General features: G+C 40.0%; 1 protein-coding gene across 1 annotated transcript; it reads left to right on the top strand.

Moving 5' to 3' along the window:
• The first annotated feature begins 1,318 nt into the window (after positions 1-1,318).
• Positions 1,319-21,441, top strand: LOC129100637 (uncharacterized). The gene is made up of 10 exons (XM_054610071.1): positions 1,319-1,668; positions 2,741-2,914; positions 3,459-3,874; positions 4,486-4,821; positions 5,615-5,750; positions 10,329-10,445; positions 10,550-10,573; positions 11,365-11,412; positions 20,000-20,119; positions 21,370-21,441. Exons 2-10 carry the CDS (start codon positions 2,741-2,743, stop codon positions 21,439-21,441), a joined length of 1,443 nt encoding a protein of 480 aa, XP_054466046.1. The 5' UTR covers positions 1,319-1,668.
• The last annotated feature ends 1,731 nt before the right edge of the window (positions 21,442-23,172 follow it).

Genomic DNA, 23,172 nt, shown 5'->3' with positions numbered 1-23,172 from the left:
TTCAATGGCATAGCACTTCATGGTGATAGAGGGCAGAAGGTCATCAACCCAACCAAGTTTTATGAGGCCTTATGCCAGAGCATGAAGGAAAGAATGGTGAGGAGTGAAGAGGAGTCTCTCTTCACCAAGATTAACATCTTGAATCCCGAAACATGGCCGAGCCCTCTACCTGTGATGTATGGGGAAAGTGAGTTGAGGGAACTCTGTGACCAGGTAAAAGTTGGTTTCACTGGAGTGAAACAAGCTTACCGTGAGTACAAAAACAAACCAGACACAATGCAAAAGGCCCTTCTCACACTTAGACATGCCGTTAATACCATTTCTGTCAGCAGTGCAGAGTGTGAGAGGGGGTTTTCAGAGATGAATAATGTTGTGACTCCATTGAGATCCAGATTGAATGTGGAGAATGTGTCGGCTTTGATGTTCATTAAGCTGGTTGGCCCTCCTCTCAAATCTTGGAAGCCTACCAGGTTTGTCAGAAAGTGGGTGGCAACCAGAAGGTCAGCTGATCACTTGGCCTGTAGGAAAAGGGAAAGTAATGATGTGGTATCTCCATATCAGACCATATGGGAGGTGATGAATTAGATGTACATGATGCAGTGTAACTAGAAAATGTAGTAACAAAGGGATTACCATTGCCCATTATTTGTTCAAATGTTTGTGTTCATCCATGTCAATGTACCTTAAAGACATATTGTTTTTGTTGTTTGTTTTTGTGAAAATAAAATCAGCTCTTAATGTGACCTCATCAAACACACTCAAAATCTACAGTGTACATATTAAGCAACATATAAAAAATGCTAATTTCTTTAATGTACTAATATAACGACTATCATGGATTTTTTTTTTTGCAACCTTAATTTTGGCTCTGCGTACTCTGCGTATGGGGAGCGGCGGCCCCTCCGGATCAGAGCCCCCCACATAGAAAATCCCAATTTAACAAAGACTGCACATATTGGATCCTTACATCCCCAACTCACTGTTTTGAATCCACTGACAAATTTACCCAACCTACCGAGCTCGTTCTCTAACAGCTTGTTAGGTATAGTAATGAAGGCCCTCTCTATTACAAGCAATTGTAGTACTTGGTATACAGAACTGCTTCAAAGAATAATACACACACTCAAAGGGTTGAATGTTTTATTAAACTGTGTTAATGATTGGTTTTCTGTTGGATGTTGTAGCTGCCTGGCTAGTTAACACACTGCAGAAAATATTTGTTCATTTTATAGTAAATATATTTTATAGTTTGTGTCACTTATTCTGAAAATCTGGCTTCCTGTTTGTATAAATGCATCACAACAACAGAGGAAACCTGTAAAACATCAGGACCACATGCTGTCAACCTGTGGACACTGGAGGACCATATAGGACCAAGGACAGTGTCCAACCTGACGCCCTCAAAGCTCCATGCAAACATGCATTTCTATATTATTGGACTTTATCTAAGACAGGGTTTTGTAAAAGGTCTGAGAGGAGAATTCATTTGTGGTTGACCCCTGGGCAGGTCACATGTCTCTCAAACATGACAGGAGACAGTGAGTCAAAATGTAGTTTTATTATTCGAGCTTATGTCTTAGTCACATGATGGATATTCCTCATAAAGTTGTATTTAGTTGCTGTTTCTGCAGCGGAGGACTGTTGATCTGGACCTGATGGAACTCTGAGGTAAGACCTGTTCTCAGCAGGGACCTGAACATTCCATGGTTGCCATGTTTCCCTCAATGTGCGTCTTTTGGAATGTTCACAAACAAACGTTCTATCAGTCAGAAAAGCAGAAGTTTCTACTTGTACCCCACGATTTCTCTGAGAAGAAAACACCAAACTGCGATTGTTTGCATCTCGACCTCTACTTGTGACCTACTGTCAAAGTTTAGAGAACTTTTGCTGGAGAGATGTGAGATTTATAAACTTTCTAGACCAACCTTGTTTCTATGTATTTCCCCGTTGAGACTCTGAACGTCCAGAACACACCGATGCTAATGCTAATATTAGTAATATTTTAATGATCACAGTAAATGAATCCTCTAGGACTGACGTTTGACTGTTGTGACAAAGTCTGAACAAGTGTTTCTAAACTAAAGCTGATTTCTTGGTTTGTTTTATCTCGGACCTTCCGTCCAGCATTAAAATATGCTAACAAATATTTAGCTAGCTAACAAAATATTGTTTTATATATTTATATAACTTCTAGGTGATTCAGATCATAAGTGATGCGAGCAGTGGCAATAATATTGATCTTTAATTAATATCATAATCCCCACATTTCCTACATATTTGGGACATGTTTTCATATATCAGGAGGCTATTTTACACCAAACTTGGTTCATAAATGTGTCACTTTGTCAGACCTACAGCCTAATCCTCCATATGCTCATTTATTATGAATACATAATGATGTAGTGAATATCAGACCAGGTCAGGTGTTATTTTATTAGTAGATGAATTGTCTGCAGCAGAAATATTACAGTCAACAGTTTTTCTGTACAAGTAAACTGTATCATATATAAAGTATATATATATATAACATTTAACTGTATCAGTGGTGACTGTGAGCTCGTGGGTTTGATACCAGCATCATGTAGACATATGTAAGGCCTCCTGCAGTAACAACACTGTGAAAGAAATGCAGACAGTTTGGACTGTACTGTTTTTATTTACTGCTACTTTAATACAATATGTGATAAATGAGCATGAAGTGCATCAGTGGTCTGAGGGTTGTGTTTGTTTTTACCCTCAGATGGCCCAACGGTGCACCTACAGCAGCGTCCAGATCCCGGACCCTTACCGGCCCGGCATCTGGACCACCTGCATCAGGATCACCAGTCCAACCTCCCTGATCGGCTCCTCATCCGGGCCCCCACCTGACTACGACCCTGGCAGCAGGGTTACAGTCACTCCAACCAGGAGCACGGTAAGAACACCAAGAACCTGAACATCACACATTTATTGTTGAGTTTCTTTCATTATCTCATAGACAATTGTTTACTGCAGAGTACATTGCACATTTGTAATACTTTTATACAAGTTCCATGTATAAATAACAAAAAATAACTAAGAGACACAAAACTCCACCAAACCAAAAACAAAACAAAGAAAAGAAAGAAAAAGAAAGGGTGAGGAATAGGGGAGTGAAGGAGAGTTTTTTTTATTATTGTATCTTATTTAACTTAGACTGTCTTTGGGGTGAATCTCATTCATGTGATCTCTGATTGTAAAGCTTAATTTTTCATTTAAAACATTTGTTTCTATTGTTGAAAGAATTCATTTAGTTTTGGCGTATTTGAGTGTTTCCTTGTCATCTGCTTCATGTCCGTCACTCACAATGTTAAAGAGATTCATATCTGCCCATTTTTGATCTTTTACTGTAAAGTAATACCCTAAACATTTCCTAATACTAACAGGTTTGTTACCATGATGTGGAGCAGCAGTTTGATGTATTTTATTTTTACCTTCAGGCGGGTCAACGCTTCACCTGGAAGAGTTTCTTCATCCAGGACCCCAACCGGCCTGGCATCCCCCGGCTCATCCTCCGTAGGACCCCAGCCTCAGAACCCAGGACTGGCTCCTCAGCTCTCTGTGACCCTGGGTCTTCTGCTACTCCCCCTTCCTCTTCTTACTCCTCTTGTATCTTCTTCTCTCCCTCTTCTTCAAGCTCCTCCTCTAGCTCCTCTTCTAGCTCTTCCTCTAAATCCTCTTCTAGTTGCTCCTCTTGCTTCTCCTCTAAATCCTATTCTGTCTCCTCCTCTAGTTCCTCTTCTAGCTCCCCCTCTCCCTCTTCTTCCAGCTCCTCCTCTTCCTCTTCTTCAAGCTCCTCCTCTAGTTCTTCCTGTAGCGTCCCCCCAAGTTCCCCCCAAAGGCGAAGCAAGAGAAGGTAAGTTTTATTTATTCAGCACATTTTAGCAACAAGGCCATTCAAAGTTTTCATCACATTAAACCACATCATTGAGACAAAGTTTAAAAGAAACAAACCATAAAATTACATTCAAATGTAAAAGAGCCAAGAGAACAGAAAACTAAACAAGCTAAAATAGAATAAGACTGGAATAAAATACAAGACCAAAAGTTAGAGTGCGGTTTAAGAGAATTATTTGATGAAAGGCAGCGGCGAACAGAAAGTCTTCAGCCTTGATTTAGAAGAAGTGAGACTTGTAGTCAACCTGTAGTTTTCTGGGAGTTTATTCCAGATTAACGGCTGTTGAAATTCAGAGTCCATGACTACACCTAGATTTCTGTCTTGGTCTCTGGTTTTCAACATTGTCAATTTAAACAGAACGTTGACTTCTAATCGTTCCTTCTTGGCTTCGTAAACAACTACCTCAGTTTTGTCTTTGTTTGATTGAAGAAGATTCTACTATTCAATTGTTGATTGGTCCAATTCACTCACTCTGTGCTTCTATTGGACAATAGTCCTCTGGTGATATAGTTAAATAACATTGTGAGTCATCTGCATGATTCTGATCATTTATTTGTTGTTTTCCAAAGCTCCTCTGATCCACCTGAGGGACCAGGTGAGACCTCTTCAAGGTCGAGTCCCCGTAAACGACCTCGGGGACCCGGTGAGCCGTTGAAGGTAAGTCCACCTACACCATCTCAGGTACCTGGTGAGCCGTTGAAGGTAAGTCCCAGTGGGCGCCGACCGTCATGGGACCACCCTGAGCAGGAGTTGACAAACCAGTTTAACAGCTGGTGGTGCAACAGAGCAACTAAACCTCCAGGTAATGTTAAGCACCAGAAACAAGATGGTCCTATAAAGGTTAGTCCTGCTAAAACGTCTCAGGGACCCGGTGGAACCTTCAGGGACCCGGTGGACCTGCAAAGGTAAGTCCACCTCAACCAACACAGGGTAAAGGTAAGTCCACCTCAACCACTTCAGGGACCCGGTGGACCTGTAAAGGTAAGTCCACCTCAACCACTTCAGGGACCCGGTGGACCTGTAAAGGTAAGTCCACCTCAACCACTTCAGGGACCGGTGGACCTGTAAAGGTAAGTCCACCTCAACCACTTCAGGGACCCGGTGGACCTGTAAAGGTAAGTCCACCTCAACCACTTCAGGGACCTGGTGGACCTGTAAAGGTAAGTCCCAGTGATGGTCGGCCGTTGTGGGACCTTCCTGAGCCGGAGTGGGCGAGGGACATGAGGCTCTATCTGGAGTGGAGGAACCAGTTGGACAGCTGGTGGTGCAACAGGGGCACTGAACCTCCAGGTAAGGTAAAGCACAATAATAAACACTATTATTCATTTATTTAAAATTAATTAATTTGATTCACTTTTAAATTATTTATTTAAAGTAATGATTAACATGAGTGTTGAATTGTTTAGAGTTTAAGTATCATTATTCTATTAGGTTGTATTAAGTTTTATTAGGTTGTATTTAGTTTGTCTTTAGTTGTATTAAGTTTTATTAGGTTGTATATAGTTTTATTAGGTTGTATATAGTTTTATTAGGTTGTATATAGTTTTATTAAGTTGTATTTAGTTGTTTTAGATTTCAGGACGTTGCTGTGGTGAGAAAGGTCTCCTTGTCGCTGCACTGAGACTCAGCAGGGTGTCTGCACACAGAGAGTGGGCTGGGGGGGATAGCGTGAACCTCCAACGTGTTTCGACCCCCCAGTGAAGCTCCTCTGTGCAGAGAACTAATAGGATGGCCACACCATGTCAGGAGGGTCCACATGTCTGTCGCTGCCCACCCCAGTCTGACAAGAGTCCTCAGTGACAAGGAGAGGAGACAAGAGGAGAGGAGGTGGAGGGTGAGTATGAACCCTTATATAGAAAAGGTGAGTATCAGTTTATTTCTTATCAAAATTGATGTTGTGATCAATAAATAATCTGTTCACTTGATTTTTAAACTATAACTCTAAAACTCGTGTTTCATTAATCTGTTAGGGAGAGGAGAGGAGGTGATGGGTTAATGTGAACCTCCTCTTTAAAAAGGTAAATATTAATTTCTTAAATTTTTTTCTCATACTGATGGATGCTTTATATGTTTATCCTAATTCTCTAAAGATTTTAAATTTGCTTAACGTCTTAATTTATTTTTGCCAAGAGAGGAGAGAAGAGGAGAGAAGAGGAGAGGAGAGGAGGAGAGGAGAGGAGGTGGAGGGCGAGTCTGAACCTTCTATTTGAAAAGGTAAATATCAGTTTCTATCATTTTTTCTGATACAGATGCATATTTCATATATTTGCTTTTTTTTTCTTAAAATTCTAACTAATTCTTGTCTGTATTTGTTTTTTACAGAGAGGACATGAGAGGAGACAAGGAGAGGAGAGGAGGTGGAGGGCGAGTGTGAACCTTCTCTATTAAAAGGTAAATATCAATTACCATCAATTTCTTCTGATAATGATGGATAATTCATATATTAAATTTTTTTCTCAAGATTTTTTATTTGATTCACTTATTTTGCATTTTTTTTACGAAGAGAGAGGAGGAGAGATGAAAGTAGAGGAGGTGGAGGGCAAGTGTGAACCTTCTCTATTAAAAGGTAAATATCAATTTCTATCATTTTTTATTTGTCACACTGATGGATAATTCCTACAATTATTTTATCTCTGAAGATATTTATTTTAATTCACGTTGTTTTTATGAAGAGAGGAGAGGAGGAGAGAAAGAGAGGAGGAGGAGGAGAAAGAGAGGAGGAGGAGGAGAAGGAGAGAGGAGGAGAGAGTTTTGGTTTTCAAAGTCGCTTTATTGAACCATTGCAGGGAGACACCAGATCACTGTCACATCATCAGTTCAGACCATCAAAAACAACAAAACTAACTTATCAGGAATTAACGATCAACTCTCCCTCCTCCACGGGGGAGTAAACCCCCCCCAACAGCTGGGAAACATCTGGACCAAAGAACTCAGTCCACCTTGACTCCTTCATCTCTGCTAAAGAGAGCAAGTTCAGAACCTTAATTGAAAATAAAACATGTTTTTAAAGTAATTGTTAGCTCTGTAATGGTGTTATTCAGTGAAATAAATCCTCCTGTAGAGCCTACATCCTATTGTGTATCTAATTGTTCTCCAACTGTCTTCATCTTCCTAAAAACTGAACACAACAAATGTTGAGGATGATTCAATTTCACTCCTGCCACCGGAGTGAAATTAACTCATTTTGAATAAAAGTCTTGTCAGAGAGAGACTTAATATTTAAGAGGTCTGGTTTACTTACAGTAACTTGGAATGGGATAGCGGTGCATTTTGAGTATCAAAAATATTTTTTACCTTTTAAAGAGTGCAATGTGGGGCGGGAAGCACTAACGGAGGAGAAAGCCGGAGTAAAATATTCACAGTCGGAATAGACAAATATCTTTATTTTATCCTGTTTGAATTGTGCCATGAATTAAACATAAGATGTTTGGTCATTTTAAAAGTTTTGCGAGTCAAGAAAGTCCAAAAAAGACCATAAAGCAGAGTGTGCTTTAGGGCGGGGCTTACTGTGATTGACAGGTCGCTGCCATTACCAGACTCTTGTTGGCAAAGCAGCAAATCAAACATCCATACCTTTTGATGGGGGGAAAGCTGAAGTTCAATTTGGGATCGAGCAGGGGTCCACAGCCAGAGCTACTTGTGCCAGTGCTTGTTTTGAATGAGCCAGGAGTAGCAGACCCACAGATTATTGGCTACAATGTCAACGAGCATTTGGTAATGAGTGTAATGGAGCAGCATCCAGAAATCACACCTGCTGTGGTAAAAGAAGCTTTCTCCATATACTGTAAGAAAGCAGATGTGTTGATTCATCTAGTGCAGAGCCAGGACCAGAGTGACACAGAGTGAAAGTCGGGAGGCTAAAGACAGTGAATCCAGCAGGCCAGACCAGAGAGGTGAAGTGTAGTGTTAGGACAGGTCCTTCTTTTTTTTAACCTGATCCGATCTCAGCCATGCTTGGGATGACAATCTTGTCCACAGCAAATCCTTTGAGGACCATCTTCAATATCTGAGAAAGGTGCTGCTTTGTTATCAGGCACATGGAGTAAAACTGACAGCTCAAAAGTGTGAGGTATTTAAAGACAAAGTGAGATTATTTGTGTAGCAAGACTAGACTACAACGCAGGAATAAGGAATAATAAAATCAAAAAACAAGGACACTAGGTTGGAGAGCAGTCAGTCGTCTTTTATTATACAAACATTCTGCAACAATAGGCTGTTAAGCTTTCAAGCAGGACTTATGGAACTAGGGACAAGTGATATACAACTTAAAATACCTAACCAAACACTTTTATAAAATAGTTAACATGCAGTGAATCTACACTTTAAAAATCACACACACAGTTAACTCCATGGAGATAAATAACATGCAATAGAATAAACGCTTCACTCAGGTGATAGCAAATAATGAAACCCAGATCATTGGGGCCTGGCTTGAAAGCTATAAAAACCTTGTGCTTTGGCTCCGGTTTACAAATGCCAAAGGGAAATGTAGAAAATCTGTATATAATCAACGTTTAAATCCTAGAAACAGCAGCTGACAACCATACCGAAGGCCATGTACCAAAACACAAAAGATAAAATGCAAAAGATATAGTAAGGAACCAAGGCTAAATGAATTATATGATTTACATGTAAAATGTAACTGACTACAATCAAAACATATGAAACCTGTTTAAAGCTACCAGTTTTAGTTGTCTAGTTAAATCCCAACAGTACATACCTGCCACATGTCTTTTTGTTTGCCAACATACACCACAAACAGGAAGTGGTAGGACCCCAGACAACTGGCAAGAGCTGGCTTCTTCTTCTTCTTTTTGGGTTTTAACAGCAGCTTGCATCCTTAGCGTTGCATTACTGCCATCTTCTGGAGTTAGTTAACTCCTACCGCGTCCAGAATGCTATATTTTACTCATCAGACCTGTTCTTCTTAAGAAGGTGCCCAAGCATATTCCGCCCCGCCCACTTCCACCACACTCCAGTATATTCTTTACACCTATTCCTGTCAGTCCCGATCTTTTCATTCCTTCCAACATGTCCTTTCTCTGTGCTTCATATCTCCTGCATTCAACCATCACATGCTGTATAGTTTCTGGTACATGACAATGATCACAAAAACCACTTGAGTGCTTCCCTATAATGTGGAGTGTACTGGTCAGATTGCTGTGCCCTATTCTTATCCTTGTAATGACCGTCTCCTGTTTTCTGTTTCCTCCCCCATTTCTCACAATACCAACACTCTTCTGAATTGAGTGTAAATGTCTTTCTCTTGTCTCCTGATCCCAGTGCTGCTGCCACTCTTTATTGGTTTCCTTCTGTACAATCCTCTTTCCTTCTGATTTTGATAGATATATTTGTGTATCAATGATCCCTTTGTTAACAGCTTTTTTGGCTAGTTTGTCCACTCTTTTGTTTCCCAGAATGCCTATGTGAGCAGGAACCCAGATTAATGCAACCTCAGCACCTTGTTTACTTATTCTTGCATGACTTGAAATGATTTCATAAGTTAAATCCTGACAATTGCTAGCTGTACCTGGCTTGAGACTGTACAGAGCAGAGATTGAATCACTAAACAAGAGCTGGCCATGACTAGGCCTGTGTTTATATGTCCTGTTATGTGGGCGGAGACTTGCATCAATGATTGGCTACACCTGCCCTACTCACCAGTCCCTGGTGGCTACACTATGTTTATGGCTTCTTCCCTTGAACCCTGCAGATGTGTTGGGTGGAGAAGCAGTAGAGCAGTAGAATACACATTAAGCTGAGTCCATTCACTGTGAGTCCAGGCAAATGTGTGTCAGACATCAGCCCTCCAGATGTAGTGGTTTATAACGCAGAGCTATATCACATCCAACTCAACTCTCCTCCTTCAAACAACACATTCTGCCAAATTCAACACCTGAATAGTTAGATACTTTTCAATTCACTCGTGTATTTCCTTGTCTTTATTCATGCATTGCAATGAGTAGTTTCATATCATATATATTCACTTTCATATTTTGTTTTGTTTCAAAATGCTTCATTGGCAGTTTTTTTGACAAACCCAAAAGTATGATGTTAAATGGACTTGCATTTGAATTTCCTTTCTAGTTTTTCAACCACTCAAAGCACTAAACACTCCATGTCAACATTATACCATTCAGACTAATTCACACACTGATGACAGTGGGCTGCCCACCAGTATCAAATCTAATCATCCACACACTGACATTCACTTTCATATTTTTTTTTTTCTGTTTGAGTTTTTTTGACAAACCCACAAGTATTTTAAATGGACTTTTTTTGTTTTTCTGTATCTCTCTCCCTTCTGGTTTTCTTTCCCACTGGTGCAGTGTGCCCACCTCAAATCTAATCATCCACACACTGACATGTTTTGCCTTTCTGTTTGATGTGTTTTTGTTGTTTTCTGTGGCAGGAGGTGTGGCTCCAGAGCGGCAACATGGCACACCTGGTGTCACTCATCATCAATCACCTTCTCCATATAAACCCGGTCACCACTCTGCTCCTGTGCCAGATAATTCTGTCTTGTTTGGTAGTGGGTCAGTATATGTTGCTGTCGTTGCGCTAGTTCCTTGGCTTTTTGAAATACTCACAGTGCTGCAGTTCTTTTTGTTCTTTGTCCCTTGTTTTTTCCAGCGTGTGCCTCGTTCCCTACCTGAGGTATTGTCCTCTGGTTTCTCTCTGCTCTCCCGATGTCTTTCATCCCTCGTGCCAGCTTCCTGCCGTCGCCACCTGTGCTTTTTAGTTTTTCACCCTTTTTTGCTCATTTGTTCTAATTAAACCTTTTGGAAAGATCCCCAAGTCTGTTTTCGCCTTTGTTGGTCCAGAACACTAATCCAAACCTTAACACACATACTCACACACTGCCAAACTGTTGATCTTCTGATCAGTGGACGACCCACTACCTGCTTTACCTCTGAGCCACAGATTAATTTTGTATATTTCTCATTGTTCATCCTTATTATTAGCACATATATTCTTGAATTAGAAATCGTGAGAATATTCTGCCCAGAGGCCCGCTCTGCCTTACAGTCCATTTTTCTTTACCTGTATCTCTCTACCTTTTGATCCTACAGTTATCTGATCTTAACATACATGGAAAGATGCCAGTGGGGAAAGCTGTTTTAAAATTCCTCCACTTCGCGGCCATAACATATGTCATGAGGCTTTGATGTGAAAGCAGCAGTATCTTTCCTATGTGAACGAGATGAGCATCAGTGTGTCTCAGGGCTGAGTGAGTAGAGCAGTGTATAGTGTGTATGACAGTCCTGGGTGTGTCTCTGCTGGCTCTATGAGGGACATCTGGAGGAGGGGAAACGCCTGCAGCTCTTGCTCCTGACAGGACCAGTGGACTGCATATGGGCTCTGGACGCAGCTGCAGTGAGTGAGGAGGACATGCTGTAGACATGTGGATTTTGTTAACCTGTGTGCTTGGCTGCCTTTGGCTGCAGGACCCTCTCGGCATGGGACTGACTGTGGATGGGCAGCAGACAGATCAGGTATGTACAGCCAAGGACGGGTCCCCATGTCAGTGTTAACGGATCAGAACGTGTAAAGGTGAAACGTGTATGAATGGTGAATGTTGATGGCTCCTGTCATCAGTGTATGAATGGGTGATTGAGTAGAGGAAGTACAATCAATTATTATTATTATTATTAATATGAATGAGTAAGGAAGAATCCTTCCTTTGACATGTGTTTCCTAGGTTTTGTGTGCTGATAGTTGAACGTGATTATGTTTCTATGGATCTAAAATGACTCTCTTAATTTAGCTATTTTGTAATGGGTCTTTGATACTCCAGCCGGTAGCAAACGCCCTTTATATGTAGAGGCCTGTGTAAACTGATACATATCAATTATCTCTGCTCTCCACCAGCACATTTGTGCACTTGAAAGCCTTTTTTTTGGGTCTCTGATCAGACGTCCTGTGATGGTCTTAAACAGCATGCACAGAGCAAAAGCATGTGAGCTGAAGTGAAAAGGCGTTGCTGGAAATTCTCTGTCCGAGCCAAACAACAATGTAAACTTGTAGACCTCAGATGCTGCTAAGGCGTCTTTGCCTCCCTGCTGATCTTCCTGTGCTGTGTACAAACATGTCCTTAGGCAACCCTCCTCCAGCCAAATCCTCGACATTGCGTTTTGGCAAAACCACCCTGCTCGTTATGTACAGCTCCAGATGATGGGATGTGTTTGCCCAGCTCTGTGGTTTAGCAGAGATCAAGTTCTGACCTAAAATATAGATGACTTCATTTATTGTTGCTCATACCTCACACAAATTTATGTTAAATCTTCTTTTTGTGCTGTATATTAATCACCGCTAGTCAAAGTGTGTCTGATGTCAGATAAAAAAATCTTTGGTTTAATGGACAGAATTTCTACATTTGTTTGTCCTTTTCACAATTCCATTCAGGCAACTGTTTCACTTGTAAGTTACATGCCTGAAGACTAAAATAACTGATCTTCCAGAATGTGCCAATTGTGATATTATCAAGATTAGTTGGAATTTAAAAATGCTGACTCCTGAAGTTCAGTTAATTTGGTTCAGACAAGTAATACACTGATGTCTTTAGTTTAGCAAAAGGGACAGGAGCTAAAGTAAAAACTAAACGTTTTAAGAGTTGTGAAGGTGAAGTATGGATTGACAGGAAACATATTCATTGGACAGTTTTGGTGACATTGCACTTTGGGATCTTTATGTTTCAGTCACATTATAATGAGAAACTGCAACAAAAAAAAAACAGAGAGTAGGAAAAGTGTTGTTCTGGCTGTTTAGCCAACACAGAGGGCAACTGACACCCAATCAGAACTGAATTGAATCATGCAATCAGAACAAAAACATGGACATAGTCTCTCAGCACTAATCGGCTGTCAGGATGCTGAGCTGATAGACTAGTAGCAGAGTAGTAATGCTCCGAACATGCGATCAACGTCATGCAAACATGCACACATGCTAAAATGTTATATTCTAACTATTGTTGTATATTACTGCTTTTTAAGATATGGAATTGCTGCTATTTCTTTTATCACGTATGTTGTATTTCTCTTTCATTACAGCTCTGTACGCATGATATTCCCTTCTGTTCTTTACGTGCCTGTAGTGACAATAAAAGTACTTCAACTTATCTTTTGGAGCATTGAGAAACAAGCATGTATTTGCTTCTTTAATATATCAAATATGGAACACCCCTCCCCCCAATATTAGTAATGACCAGCCATGAGATCCTCCAAAACCTGAAAGAAAACTAATTAGTTCCATCCCCCCATTAACCCCAAAACACACTGGATGTGTAGTACTCACTGAGCTCCTCCTGCTTCATGTTGGTGTTCATGTCAACCAGCAAAATCCTGGGTTGGTCTAAAAGAAGAGACTAATACACCCTTATCTGTATAGTAGAACCGTTTCTATTGCTGTTGGAAATTCCCCATGGCGTTCCTTGAGGGTCAATCTATGGTCCATTACTGTGCGTTCATTAATGATTTTGTTTGCCACACCCAACTCCAACAGTCAGGTGGTCTGCAATCTTGGAACCCTATCACATTATGCCATCTGCAAGAAGGTTGGGTTATAATTTGGTTCTGGCCTCTGTGTTGATTACAAAGTAAAGAAGGTTGTTCAGTCATGCATCTTTCAACTCAAGTTCATTTTAAAATTCATATATGAGGCTACAGAGGCTCAGTGGTAGAGTGGCAGGGTTGTCCTTCAATCAGAGGATCGGTGGTTCGATCCCCGGCTCCGCTAGTCCATGTCGATGTTTCCTTGGGCAAGGCCCTTAACACCAAATTGCTCCTGCAGGCTGTTCCTGTGGTGTAAGAATAGGGATGAATGATAGTTAGAGTTCTGATGGGCAGGTGGCACCTTGCATGGTAGCCCCTGTCATCAGTGTATGAATGGGTGTGAATGGGTGAATGATGACATGTAGTGTTGAAGCGCTTTGAGTGGTCGGAAGACTGGAAATAAAATACAAGTAAAGACCATTTACCATATGGTAGATTTACCCAGGGTTGTCCATGCCTTCATTTTTTTCTCATCTTGTTTACTGTAGTGCCCAATACACATTACTTAGTATTTACTCCAACGCATTCCACTGGTCCCAAATGCTGCAGCTAGGATTATCACTGGTTCAAGGAAACAAGATCATATCATTACAGTTCTGGCCTCCCTGCATTGGCTCCCGCTCACTCTTATAGTCATTTTAAAATATTATTGACGACCTTACAGTTTTTAAATATCCAGGCCACCAGTTATATGACAGACCTGACACCCCTGTGCCTGTGCGGTGGTCGGATCAGCTGGTCGTGGCCTTCTGAGCGTTCCCAGAGCCCGACTGGTGACTCAAGGCTATCTGGCTTTCTCAGTCCAGGAGACCAAACCCTGGAACAACCTACCGGCTGAGATTAGGTCTGCTAAATCTACCCCTACTTTGGATCTCTTATTAAAAGAGTCTTTTTTAAAAAAGCAACATTTATTTCATTACAGTTTATTTATCAATGTGTACTGTATATCATTTTATTTCATTATTATTTCATCTTTTATTTTCTAGCTTTGAAGCACTATGTAACATTTATAAGAAAATGATATATACATATACTTTTTGCATATAATATACAAATAAAGTTTATATTATTATTATTGAGAAATCAAGGTAATAAATGTGGCCCGATGTCAGCATAGACACAGAATAGGGGTGGAGCTAGAATCGACCCTTTTATTAAAAGAACTGATGACGATACGTAATCGAAGCTTCGCACAATTGATCAGAATCACCAATCTAAGTAAGATCCCATCTCACTCTATGGAATCACTAAAGAAACTGTATTTAGTTTTCTTCAACGTGGTCCTGGTCTTTATGCTGGTGTTGGTTTAGGGTTTGATTTTAAACTCAGTTGTTTAATACAGGGGTCCTCCTCTGTCAGAGTGATAGTAAGGAGCAGTATGGGGAGGATTACCTGGACAAATAGGCTCAGGTGCAGAGAGATCAAGTGTCTGCTGGCTGGAAGAGCTGCAGCAACAATGGCAGCTTGTTCAGGATAAGGAGCATTGTGTTCTGCTGAATAAGGGGAATGAGAACCTGTACTGCCTCTGTATTCTGCCTCCTCTTCACTACCTTCTTGTTTTTGTATTAGGTGGTCTTTGAAGTCGATCAGTTCCAGACTTGTATGATTGACTTGCTTCAACAGTCATGATGCCTTATATTTTGAGAAATAACATGGATATACCGTTTACCATATGCTTTCAAGATAACCTTCCATGGACAAACCTATCTAGGAGAAGTGTTGACTTGACAATGCTACTATGTAACCTAGGTCATTGGGACAGTCCTCCATAGTCGATAAATTTCCATTACAGGTTTCAATCTAGTCTGACTAGTAGTTGTCAGGAAATCTTGTTGTGGATGGAATTGTGTGGACTGGGAGAAGCATGGGGCTCTCAGCCAGGGGGTTGGATTGTTGAGAAGAATGGCAGAGGAAGTGTGTGGAGTGTGACCTGACTTCAACTCTGATACGGAGAGCCACTTTACTGTACAGTGGTTCAGTATTTAATGGACATGGCAGCAGACATTCTGGGTCCTTATACTTTTCTTGGCAGCACTGACACAGAGGGAATGACTAGAAGTCAATGGGCTTCATTCAGCACACATTCTTAAGGATAAGTGTCTTCTTTAAACCCACTTGGTGGTTTTCACAAAGATGCTGACGTTCACCTGTGATCGTCTAAGGTAAGAACAGAAATGCACAATCGAGGGCACACTTAAGCACATTTCAGTGCTGACATGTTGTGTTTTTTAGCATTTTCTTCAATTACAATTCTATTTTTAGCATTTTTATTTAAATGATTTATAGTTTATTACAAAGCATTATAGTTTTTCAATATAAATTAATATTACTGAACAATCCCATGCATCTTTTTTGTTTTATTTTACAAGGCTAATAGCAAAATGAATGCACATAAATTAAATTAATTAAAGGGAATTAGTTAAAGGGAATATAAAAACAAATGTGCAGGCTGAACCTTTATCGTTCTGTCTCGCCTTAACCCTTTCACTAGTAGTTTTACAAAAACAAAGTTCCAAACGTTTTCATACAAAATAATCTGTTTTGTAATGGTCACTAGCACATGCAAACTGAAACCCAAAAGCACGACAAAGAGACAGAGATAGAAGGATCGTTCAGTTTAATTAATGTTCAGGCAGGGTCAAACCCGGGAGATCAGTCATTCAGGCAAACAAATCAAAAAGAGGCAGGCAGAAAATCTAAAGTCCAAAGAGCAAGCAGGGTTGAACGGGCAGATCAGCTTCCCAAACTAGAAACATGCTTTGGTAGTTACACACAAAACAATCTGGCAGGGACCAAGTGCAAGTGGACTGATATAAATAATGATGTGCTTTTTTACATTATCTGTGCAGTTTTAAGGTAATCTAGATCACAACATTATAAAGCATGTAAGTTAATAGTGCCTTAGTTTGTTGGTATGAAATAGTCTGATCAACTTACTATTTAATATTTATCATTATCCAACATCATTTATGATCAATTACCACAGCCAGAAGTATATTTACACACACTCTTTCTATTTCAACATCATTTAATATGATGTTTACTTGATTATTTATTTGGCGAATACCAAATGTAATAACTTTGGTCAGGTGCTCCACCCTCTACATACCATAAAACCTGCCTACTCCTGCATCGTATTCTCAGACTACTCTTCTTTTACTGTCTATTTTCCAGAATTACACACAATTAATGTCGTTGAAGACACTGTGTGATTGCAATTTCTTTTGTGTCTCTCCTCTCAGGATCACCTGTTAGAGAGGGACTCTCGAAGGCATGGCTCTGCTCTTGTGGATGAACGTCACATCACGATGGCCACTAACAATGAAGACAGAGGAGTTCATGACGTTGTTTCCTCTCCAGGCATCCAAATGATGAATAAAAATATCATCCAAAAAAGTGCAGCAGAAACAGTCGACTTGACTTCACCGATATCACTGACACAAATGTCTGAGCTGAAATCTCATAATGTAACTTTACTGATGGATGAGAACATGATACCATCAATAGCGTCGAAGGGACATTGGGAGACAAATAGCCATCACCATCTTTTAAGAAACAAAAAGGAAGGGCAGCACTCCTGTATTCAGCACATGGAGTCATTGCCATCTGTACCTGCTATAGGAACAGGGAACATCTTCTATGGATCTGACCAGAGAATCTACCGAATCCACAAAGGCCCTTCTGGTTTAATCGGACCGCGGGGAAGGAGAGTAAGCATCTCTTTAAGATGGACACATCGGTCCGGGGAAACACTTTAGTTCCTAAACCCTTGTAGAAGGATATGTCATTATTGATTTAGCTCTGAGTATATTGATTGCTCAAAGTAAAGTCGGATTAGAGTATCAATCCTGCCTTCACATGGTATTATCGGAGAAACTGGAAATATATGATATTTACTTAAAGTAGAAGGCTGATGTTCGTCTATATTGTTGTTATTGTCCACAAATCCTTGAAAAAGACCAAAACAGACAATGTGTTAATCCGTCTTTCAGTTCTTTCCCACTTCCCTTCCCTTCCTTTGGCTGAAGACGTAAATATTTAGAGACCAGTCACACATAAATAGTTTTATTTTAAAAAGTAATAAAAAAGTAATTAATCGTAAACGTCTTGACGCTTGAAACAGTGATTATTTAATATTTGGTGTTCTGGTGAGTATTTGTTGCAGCAGGATGGTGTATGTGGGATTGAGTCACAGCTCGGTCAGCATGGTTGCGTTGGTAGCATAGTTCGGCGCCATGTTGAGAGTCCCAATCTTGTTTTTAGCACTTTTAACTAACCTTAACAGACTAGCATTCATCCATTCATTACTCCTAACTTATTATTGTCAATCATTGGTAAAATAGGTCCCAAAGAACCATCAGCTTTTTGATCCTCCTGACATACTCCATGTTTCCATGTTTTTGCACTTCCTACAAACATTTGAAAGAGGGAGGGTTATCCCTCTCTCACAGTTCTCTTTATTTATATCGAGGTTTGCATTGAATGTGTTGTATCTCTGTTATGCTGTTCATTCTGTACACATGACATCTATTGCATTCTGTCCATCCTGGGAGAAGGATCCCTCCTCTGTCGCTCTCCCAGAGGTTTTTTCTTTTTTCTCCCTGTTAAAGGTTTTTTTTAGGGAGTTTTTCCTGTGCTGATGTGAGGGTTCCGGGACAGAGGATGTCGATGTGTACAGATTGTAAAGCCCTCTGAGGAAAATTTGGGATTTGGGGCTATATAAAATAAATTAAATTGAAAACTGAATTGAATTTAACAATAGTTCAACATTTTGGGAAATGTGCTCATTGTTTCCAAGAGTGAGATAACAGGATGGATATCCATCACCTTTAAAGAGCAGAGCCGCATTCTGGACGTGGTTAGCCTAGCTTAGCATAAAGACAGGAAGTGGGGGGAAACAGCGAGCAATGCTCCGTCCAAAGTTAAAAAATAGACCAAAACATTTAAAGCTCACTGATTAACACGTTTTTAATTTGTTAAACCTGCATTCAAATAGAAATATAAAAACAACAGTTTTTGTTTTTTGTGAATTATGTTTTGTAACTATTTGTTAAAGAACAGTTTATCCATCTGCTGTCCACTTCAGTGCACTCTCTGTGGCTATAGTGTGGTTTGCCAGATACAGCTAATCTTGGTAGAGCTCTCTATACAGGCATGGTGGTATCAAACCTGGCAACCTCACTGTGACAACATGACTTTGGGAAGGTGCACACAGTCAAGTTGTTTGCCAACAAAATAGACCTAATTCCCAAATTGTTGTTTATAGGTGTCAATCAGTGTGCTTTGTTCAAAGGTGTTGGTAGGATTCTGGTCTGTTGTCCTACTTACTGTCTTTATCAAGCTAGGGTAAGCACCCCTTCTCCTGCTCCACACTGCACTGGCATATGATTCAGATTTTCTCCTCTCACATTAAGCACATTTCTTTCCGACCTATTTATGTTTTCAACCTATTTAAGAGCTCTGGCTGGGCTGCAAACCTCACGTTGGGATCCACTCCTTAAAAAAAACGTCAAGTTCACTTAAGAAAATGGCTTTTGACACTGCTGGTACCAAAATATCAGCCGCGGTATAAATGGTTTCTTTTTTCAATACATGACTATTTCCCAGAGTGGCTTATGTAATTCCCCAAATTGCCTCTCTTTGATGGGCCTATATTTTGGTTGTAAGTGGAGGTTTATGGTTATTCTGAGAAAACAGTGTGGTTGCATCAACCCACGTGAAATTGACTCATACTGTTTTTTATTCAACTTGTGAAATTGTAGGGTAGAGCAATTTCTTTCAAAACGTATTGCATTAATAAGGTATTGGAGAGACCACAGTGACTTTTTTGTAAGATCATCACCCTGTAGATGATGGCAGACTGCAATAAGCTGTAGATGTATGGTACAACTAGCTCAATGCCTTGTTGTTACAGGGATGTGCTGGGAGAGAAGGCTATAATGGATTCAAAGGTGACAAGGTAAGATGTGTATGGGCCAAGTGTGCATTTTTCTTTTGTGTTTTTTGTCATCATAATGAAAATGTAATTATATGAGATGATATGCACCTTTCCAATCAGCAGGTTTTTGTAAATAACAGGCTATGTTAGTCTTATGGACACAAACACAATACTTGTAAAAAGATCAATATATTGTTTGTTCAGGTCTTCATGTTCATTTTTCTATATTTATTTTATATTCTTATCTTTTAAAACTTTAAAGTGAATGTTCCTCAATTTGTGGGAGCTTTGGAAACTGTAAATATGTTTTATACATTTTTAACTGACCTTAGTATGACAGTCATGATAGGCCCCGTTTTCCTTTAATACTTATAACTGGAGTAAATATTATAATTACAGTCTTCAGTGCAGCAGGTCCCAAGAAAAGCCGGTCTTTGGTTTTTGCCTGGTTTCAACAAGGATCTCTGTTTTTTTATAAATAATTAGTAAAAGTAACTTTGCCTTACCTTTGACAGGATGATATCTTATCTTTTGTCCTATTTCCGTTCATGAAATATAGATGTTGTACTTACTGGCAATACTTCAACTTTCTAGGGCTCTGAAGGTATTCCAGGTCTGGATGGGAAGAGAGGGGATCCCGGGCCTCCAGGACCTCCAGGACTTCCCACTCTCTACCTATGGAAGAACTCTGAGGAGGACTGGACTGATTTTAGGGTAAGTCTAAATGCAAACACCCACCCTACAATTCAGCCGGACCTGAACTGCAGTGAATAATAAGGAAGTGCATGATTGTATTTTTATTTTCCATTCAATTCAATTCAATTTTTTAGCTTTGCCCTAAAATACAAGTCACAAATTTCCCTCAGAAGGCTTTACAATCTGTACAGTATACAACATCTTCTGCCATTTGATAAAAATGTTTTTGGGGATCATAATTCATCTATAATATCTATTGAAATATTTTTCTGTGAAAACATCCCCTCAAACAACTGGATTTATTCAAGTTTCTCAACAAAAACTAGTTATTACAACATTATATTTGAACAAATCATAATAAAATGTAATTTACCTTTGCCTAATATTAATTTTACTCTTTGGAGCTTAAACGCACCATAATGAACTGAATGTAACTTCTTTACATCAGCTGTTAGCTTCTTTATCAGAAGAACTGTGCAGAAACTCTGTGCCCCTATTAAAGATCACATTTATTTTTAACAGCATGAGGCATTCCACTTGCCCAAAGAAAGAGTTTAATTGCCCTGGGCAAGCGTACAAGCATTAATGTTGAGCCCTGAGGTTGTCTCAGACCAATGTCCTCAGTGTCCTCACCACACTTTGTCTATTCCTGACTGTTAATGTCACCCTGTCTTAATACCACAAAATCCCCACACAGCTTTCTATGGTAGAACAAACTTGTTTAGCTAATATAGTAACTATAAGAATGTTTGAACACATGTGAAGCAGCATCATGTTAGCAGTGCCACGGGGGCAGCAGTCACCGTCAGTTAATGCCCTAAAGTTAATCTCAATAAGAGTGTCATAAAAAAACTCTTGAAAGTGTTCAGGTGACAATGCATTACCATCAGACAAAACCCCAGTACATCCAGATTGTCTGTATCACTTCATTTAGGAGGTCAAACTGAAAGTAAATCATCACAAAATATTGGTAATAATCTGTCACTGCACAGGAAAACTGTGCTTGTATGGTCAGAGAAATGGGTTCAGGTTGGATCAGTATTTCAGTACGCATCACACTAAAAAGTGATGGCCAAAACAAAACAAAAAATAGTCCCAAGTTTTAAAGAACAACATTTATCTTTTCATTTTTTTGAAATGATTATGAGTCATAGTGTTTATGCAGTGATTCTATATAGACGGTGATCACATGGAGGGCATCTATTTCAGGCAGGGCTAAGTGTGTTGACAGTATATTTAGACGACCTCAGTTCCCTGTGCTTACGCAGACTGTAATGAGAGCTGAGGTAGCTGGAGATCTAGATCTCATGCCTGGTCAGGCCCTGTGCTATGCTTTTTGACCGGCTAATAGAGCAGGGTCGAGCCGGCCGTGAAAGGCTGCAGTGTTGCCGCTCTCTCAGAATACACTGAAGGCTCTGACTGCTCCGTCCACTGAGACACAGCCAGCCTTAAGGGAGGTCCAGGCCTCTCTGCCAGTCTGTGCCTCTCCTTGACAGGGTTGGCCAGCTTCCACTTATACCACCGCTGAAGCAACATTGCCAAGACAAATATGACCTGGAGCAGCAGAGCTGGGTGGTGTAATGAACCAGAAGGACTCCTGTGAGCTGGAGTTTACCCGAGGGTCTCTTGACTCTCAGAGTTCAGCTCTGTGACGGATCTCTTAACAACCATCAGAGCACTACAAGATGCACCGCTAGGAGCTCTCAACACATTGTCACCAACTCATGTCTTTCGGCCCGCAATCTCAAATGTTAAAAAGACATGAAATGTGAAAGCCAAGTAAACCAACAGTGTTCCAGTACTCACCCCAAGCTGACTGATTGTCTTTAAGCCTATACTGTTCAGCGTTATGTACTGTTTGGCTAATGTAGGAACTTTAAGTTGCAACAGGCATTAGTTTTATCCGTCCTGTTTGCTCAAATCTGAAAGACTCTAACAAAAAAGAGCATCTCTACAATTGCCCAAGGAAATTCTGGTTTCAGAAGTATAACGGTAAATCATTTCCACAAGTCAAAATATAAAGTTGACATATTATGTACTGTACTTGTATAGCGACCACTCAAAGTGCTTTAACACTACATGTCATCATTCACCCATTCACACCCATTCATACACTTATGACAGGGGCTACCATGCTAGGTGCCACCTGTCCATCAGAACTCTAACTAACATTCATAGAACAAGAGCAAAGTCTTTGGAAGCAATTCAGAAAGCTCAAGGATGGAATGATACTGACGGTCTGTGACCCAACTTCACACTATAATGCTGTAAGTTTGGCCATTTGTATGTTGCTTTACTGTTTATTTTGCAGGTTAGCTTGTTGAATTTAGCGTTAGCATGTTGTGCTAATTTGGCTAGCTTCGATTGTAGACCTACAGGCTACCCAAAGGCAGTGGGAGGAAAATATTTTGACCATTTAAAAAACAAAACAACTTGTTCCTCATCTTTTTGTGATATGTTCTTTGAAGACCCCTTCTACACTGTGATCCTCGCTGGTATGTGAGTGCATTGCTGCTGTATTTACTTGATAGACGTGACTTTACACATGAAAAACAAACGGTCAAGCTGTAACGAATTTCAGTAACAGTGAACCCTTTTCACTCACAGTGAATCACCTTTTTCCTGGACCTACCAGACACACATCACAGTATGAGATGGAATTTATCTCAATTGTCTCATGAACAGCTCGGAACATGTGAAGTCACTCATACTATAAAGTAGAACAGTACAACTGATGTCAAAAAACAAACTTTAAAACATTTTGTTCTACTTTGCCAAGCTAACGATACTGAAAAAGTTTAACACCTGTTCTTTGTTTCTCTAGTTCCAGCATAAGGTTAACATTTCTGGAGATTTTTTTTAATTTTTTTATATCAAACTCTCGCAGTGATTAGATTTTTAATACCTTGATTACCTTAAATTATTACCTTTAGCGTATTTGTTTTAATCACTTCCTATCAAATATCTAATTTTAAATTCTGATTGCAATTGCTTATTTTTTCCAGAGATCAGCTGTCTATCAAATGCTCAGAGCTGGCTGGCCGGTGAGTAGCTTAGCTTTAAGATGATCT

The sequence above is a fragment of the Anoplopoma fimbria genome, chromosome 13 (assembly GCF_027596085.1).
Source record: "Anoplopoma fimbria isolate UVic2021 breed Golden Eagle Sablefish chromosome 13, Afim_UVic_2022, whole genome shotgun sequence".
NCBI lineage: Eukaryota > Metazoa > Chordata > Actinopteri > Perciformes > Anoplopomatidae > Anoplopoma > Anoplopoma fimbria.
This window is presented reverse-complemented; position numbering and strand designations above follow the sequence as displayed.

Bases quoted from the DNA above. Each gene is read 5' to 3' on its own strand.
- LOC129100637 (XM_054610071.1), top strand. From the start codon at position 2,741: ATGGCCCAACGGTGCACCTACAGCAGCGTCCAGATCCCGGACCCTTAC. The intron at 5,751-10,328 runs GTGAGTATGAAC...TTTCTGTGGCAG, and splicing joins AAGAGGAGAGGAGGTGGAGG to GAGGTGTGGCTCCAGAGCGG. The intron at 20,120-21,369 runs GTAAGTCTAAAT...GTGCTTACGCAG, and splicing joins AGGACTGGACTGATTTTAGG to ACTGTAATGAGAGCTGAGGT.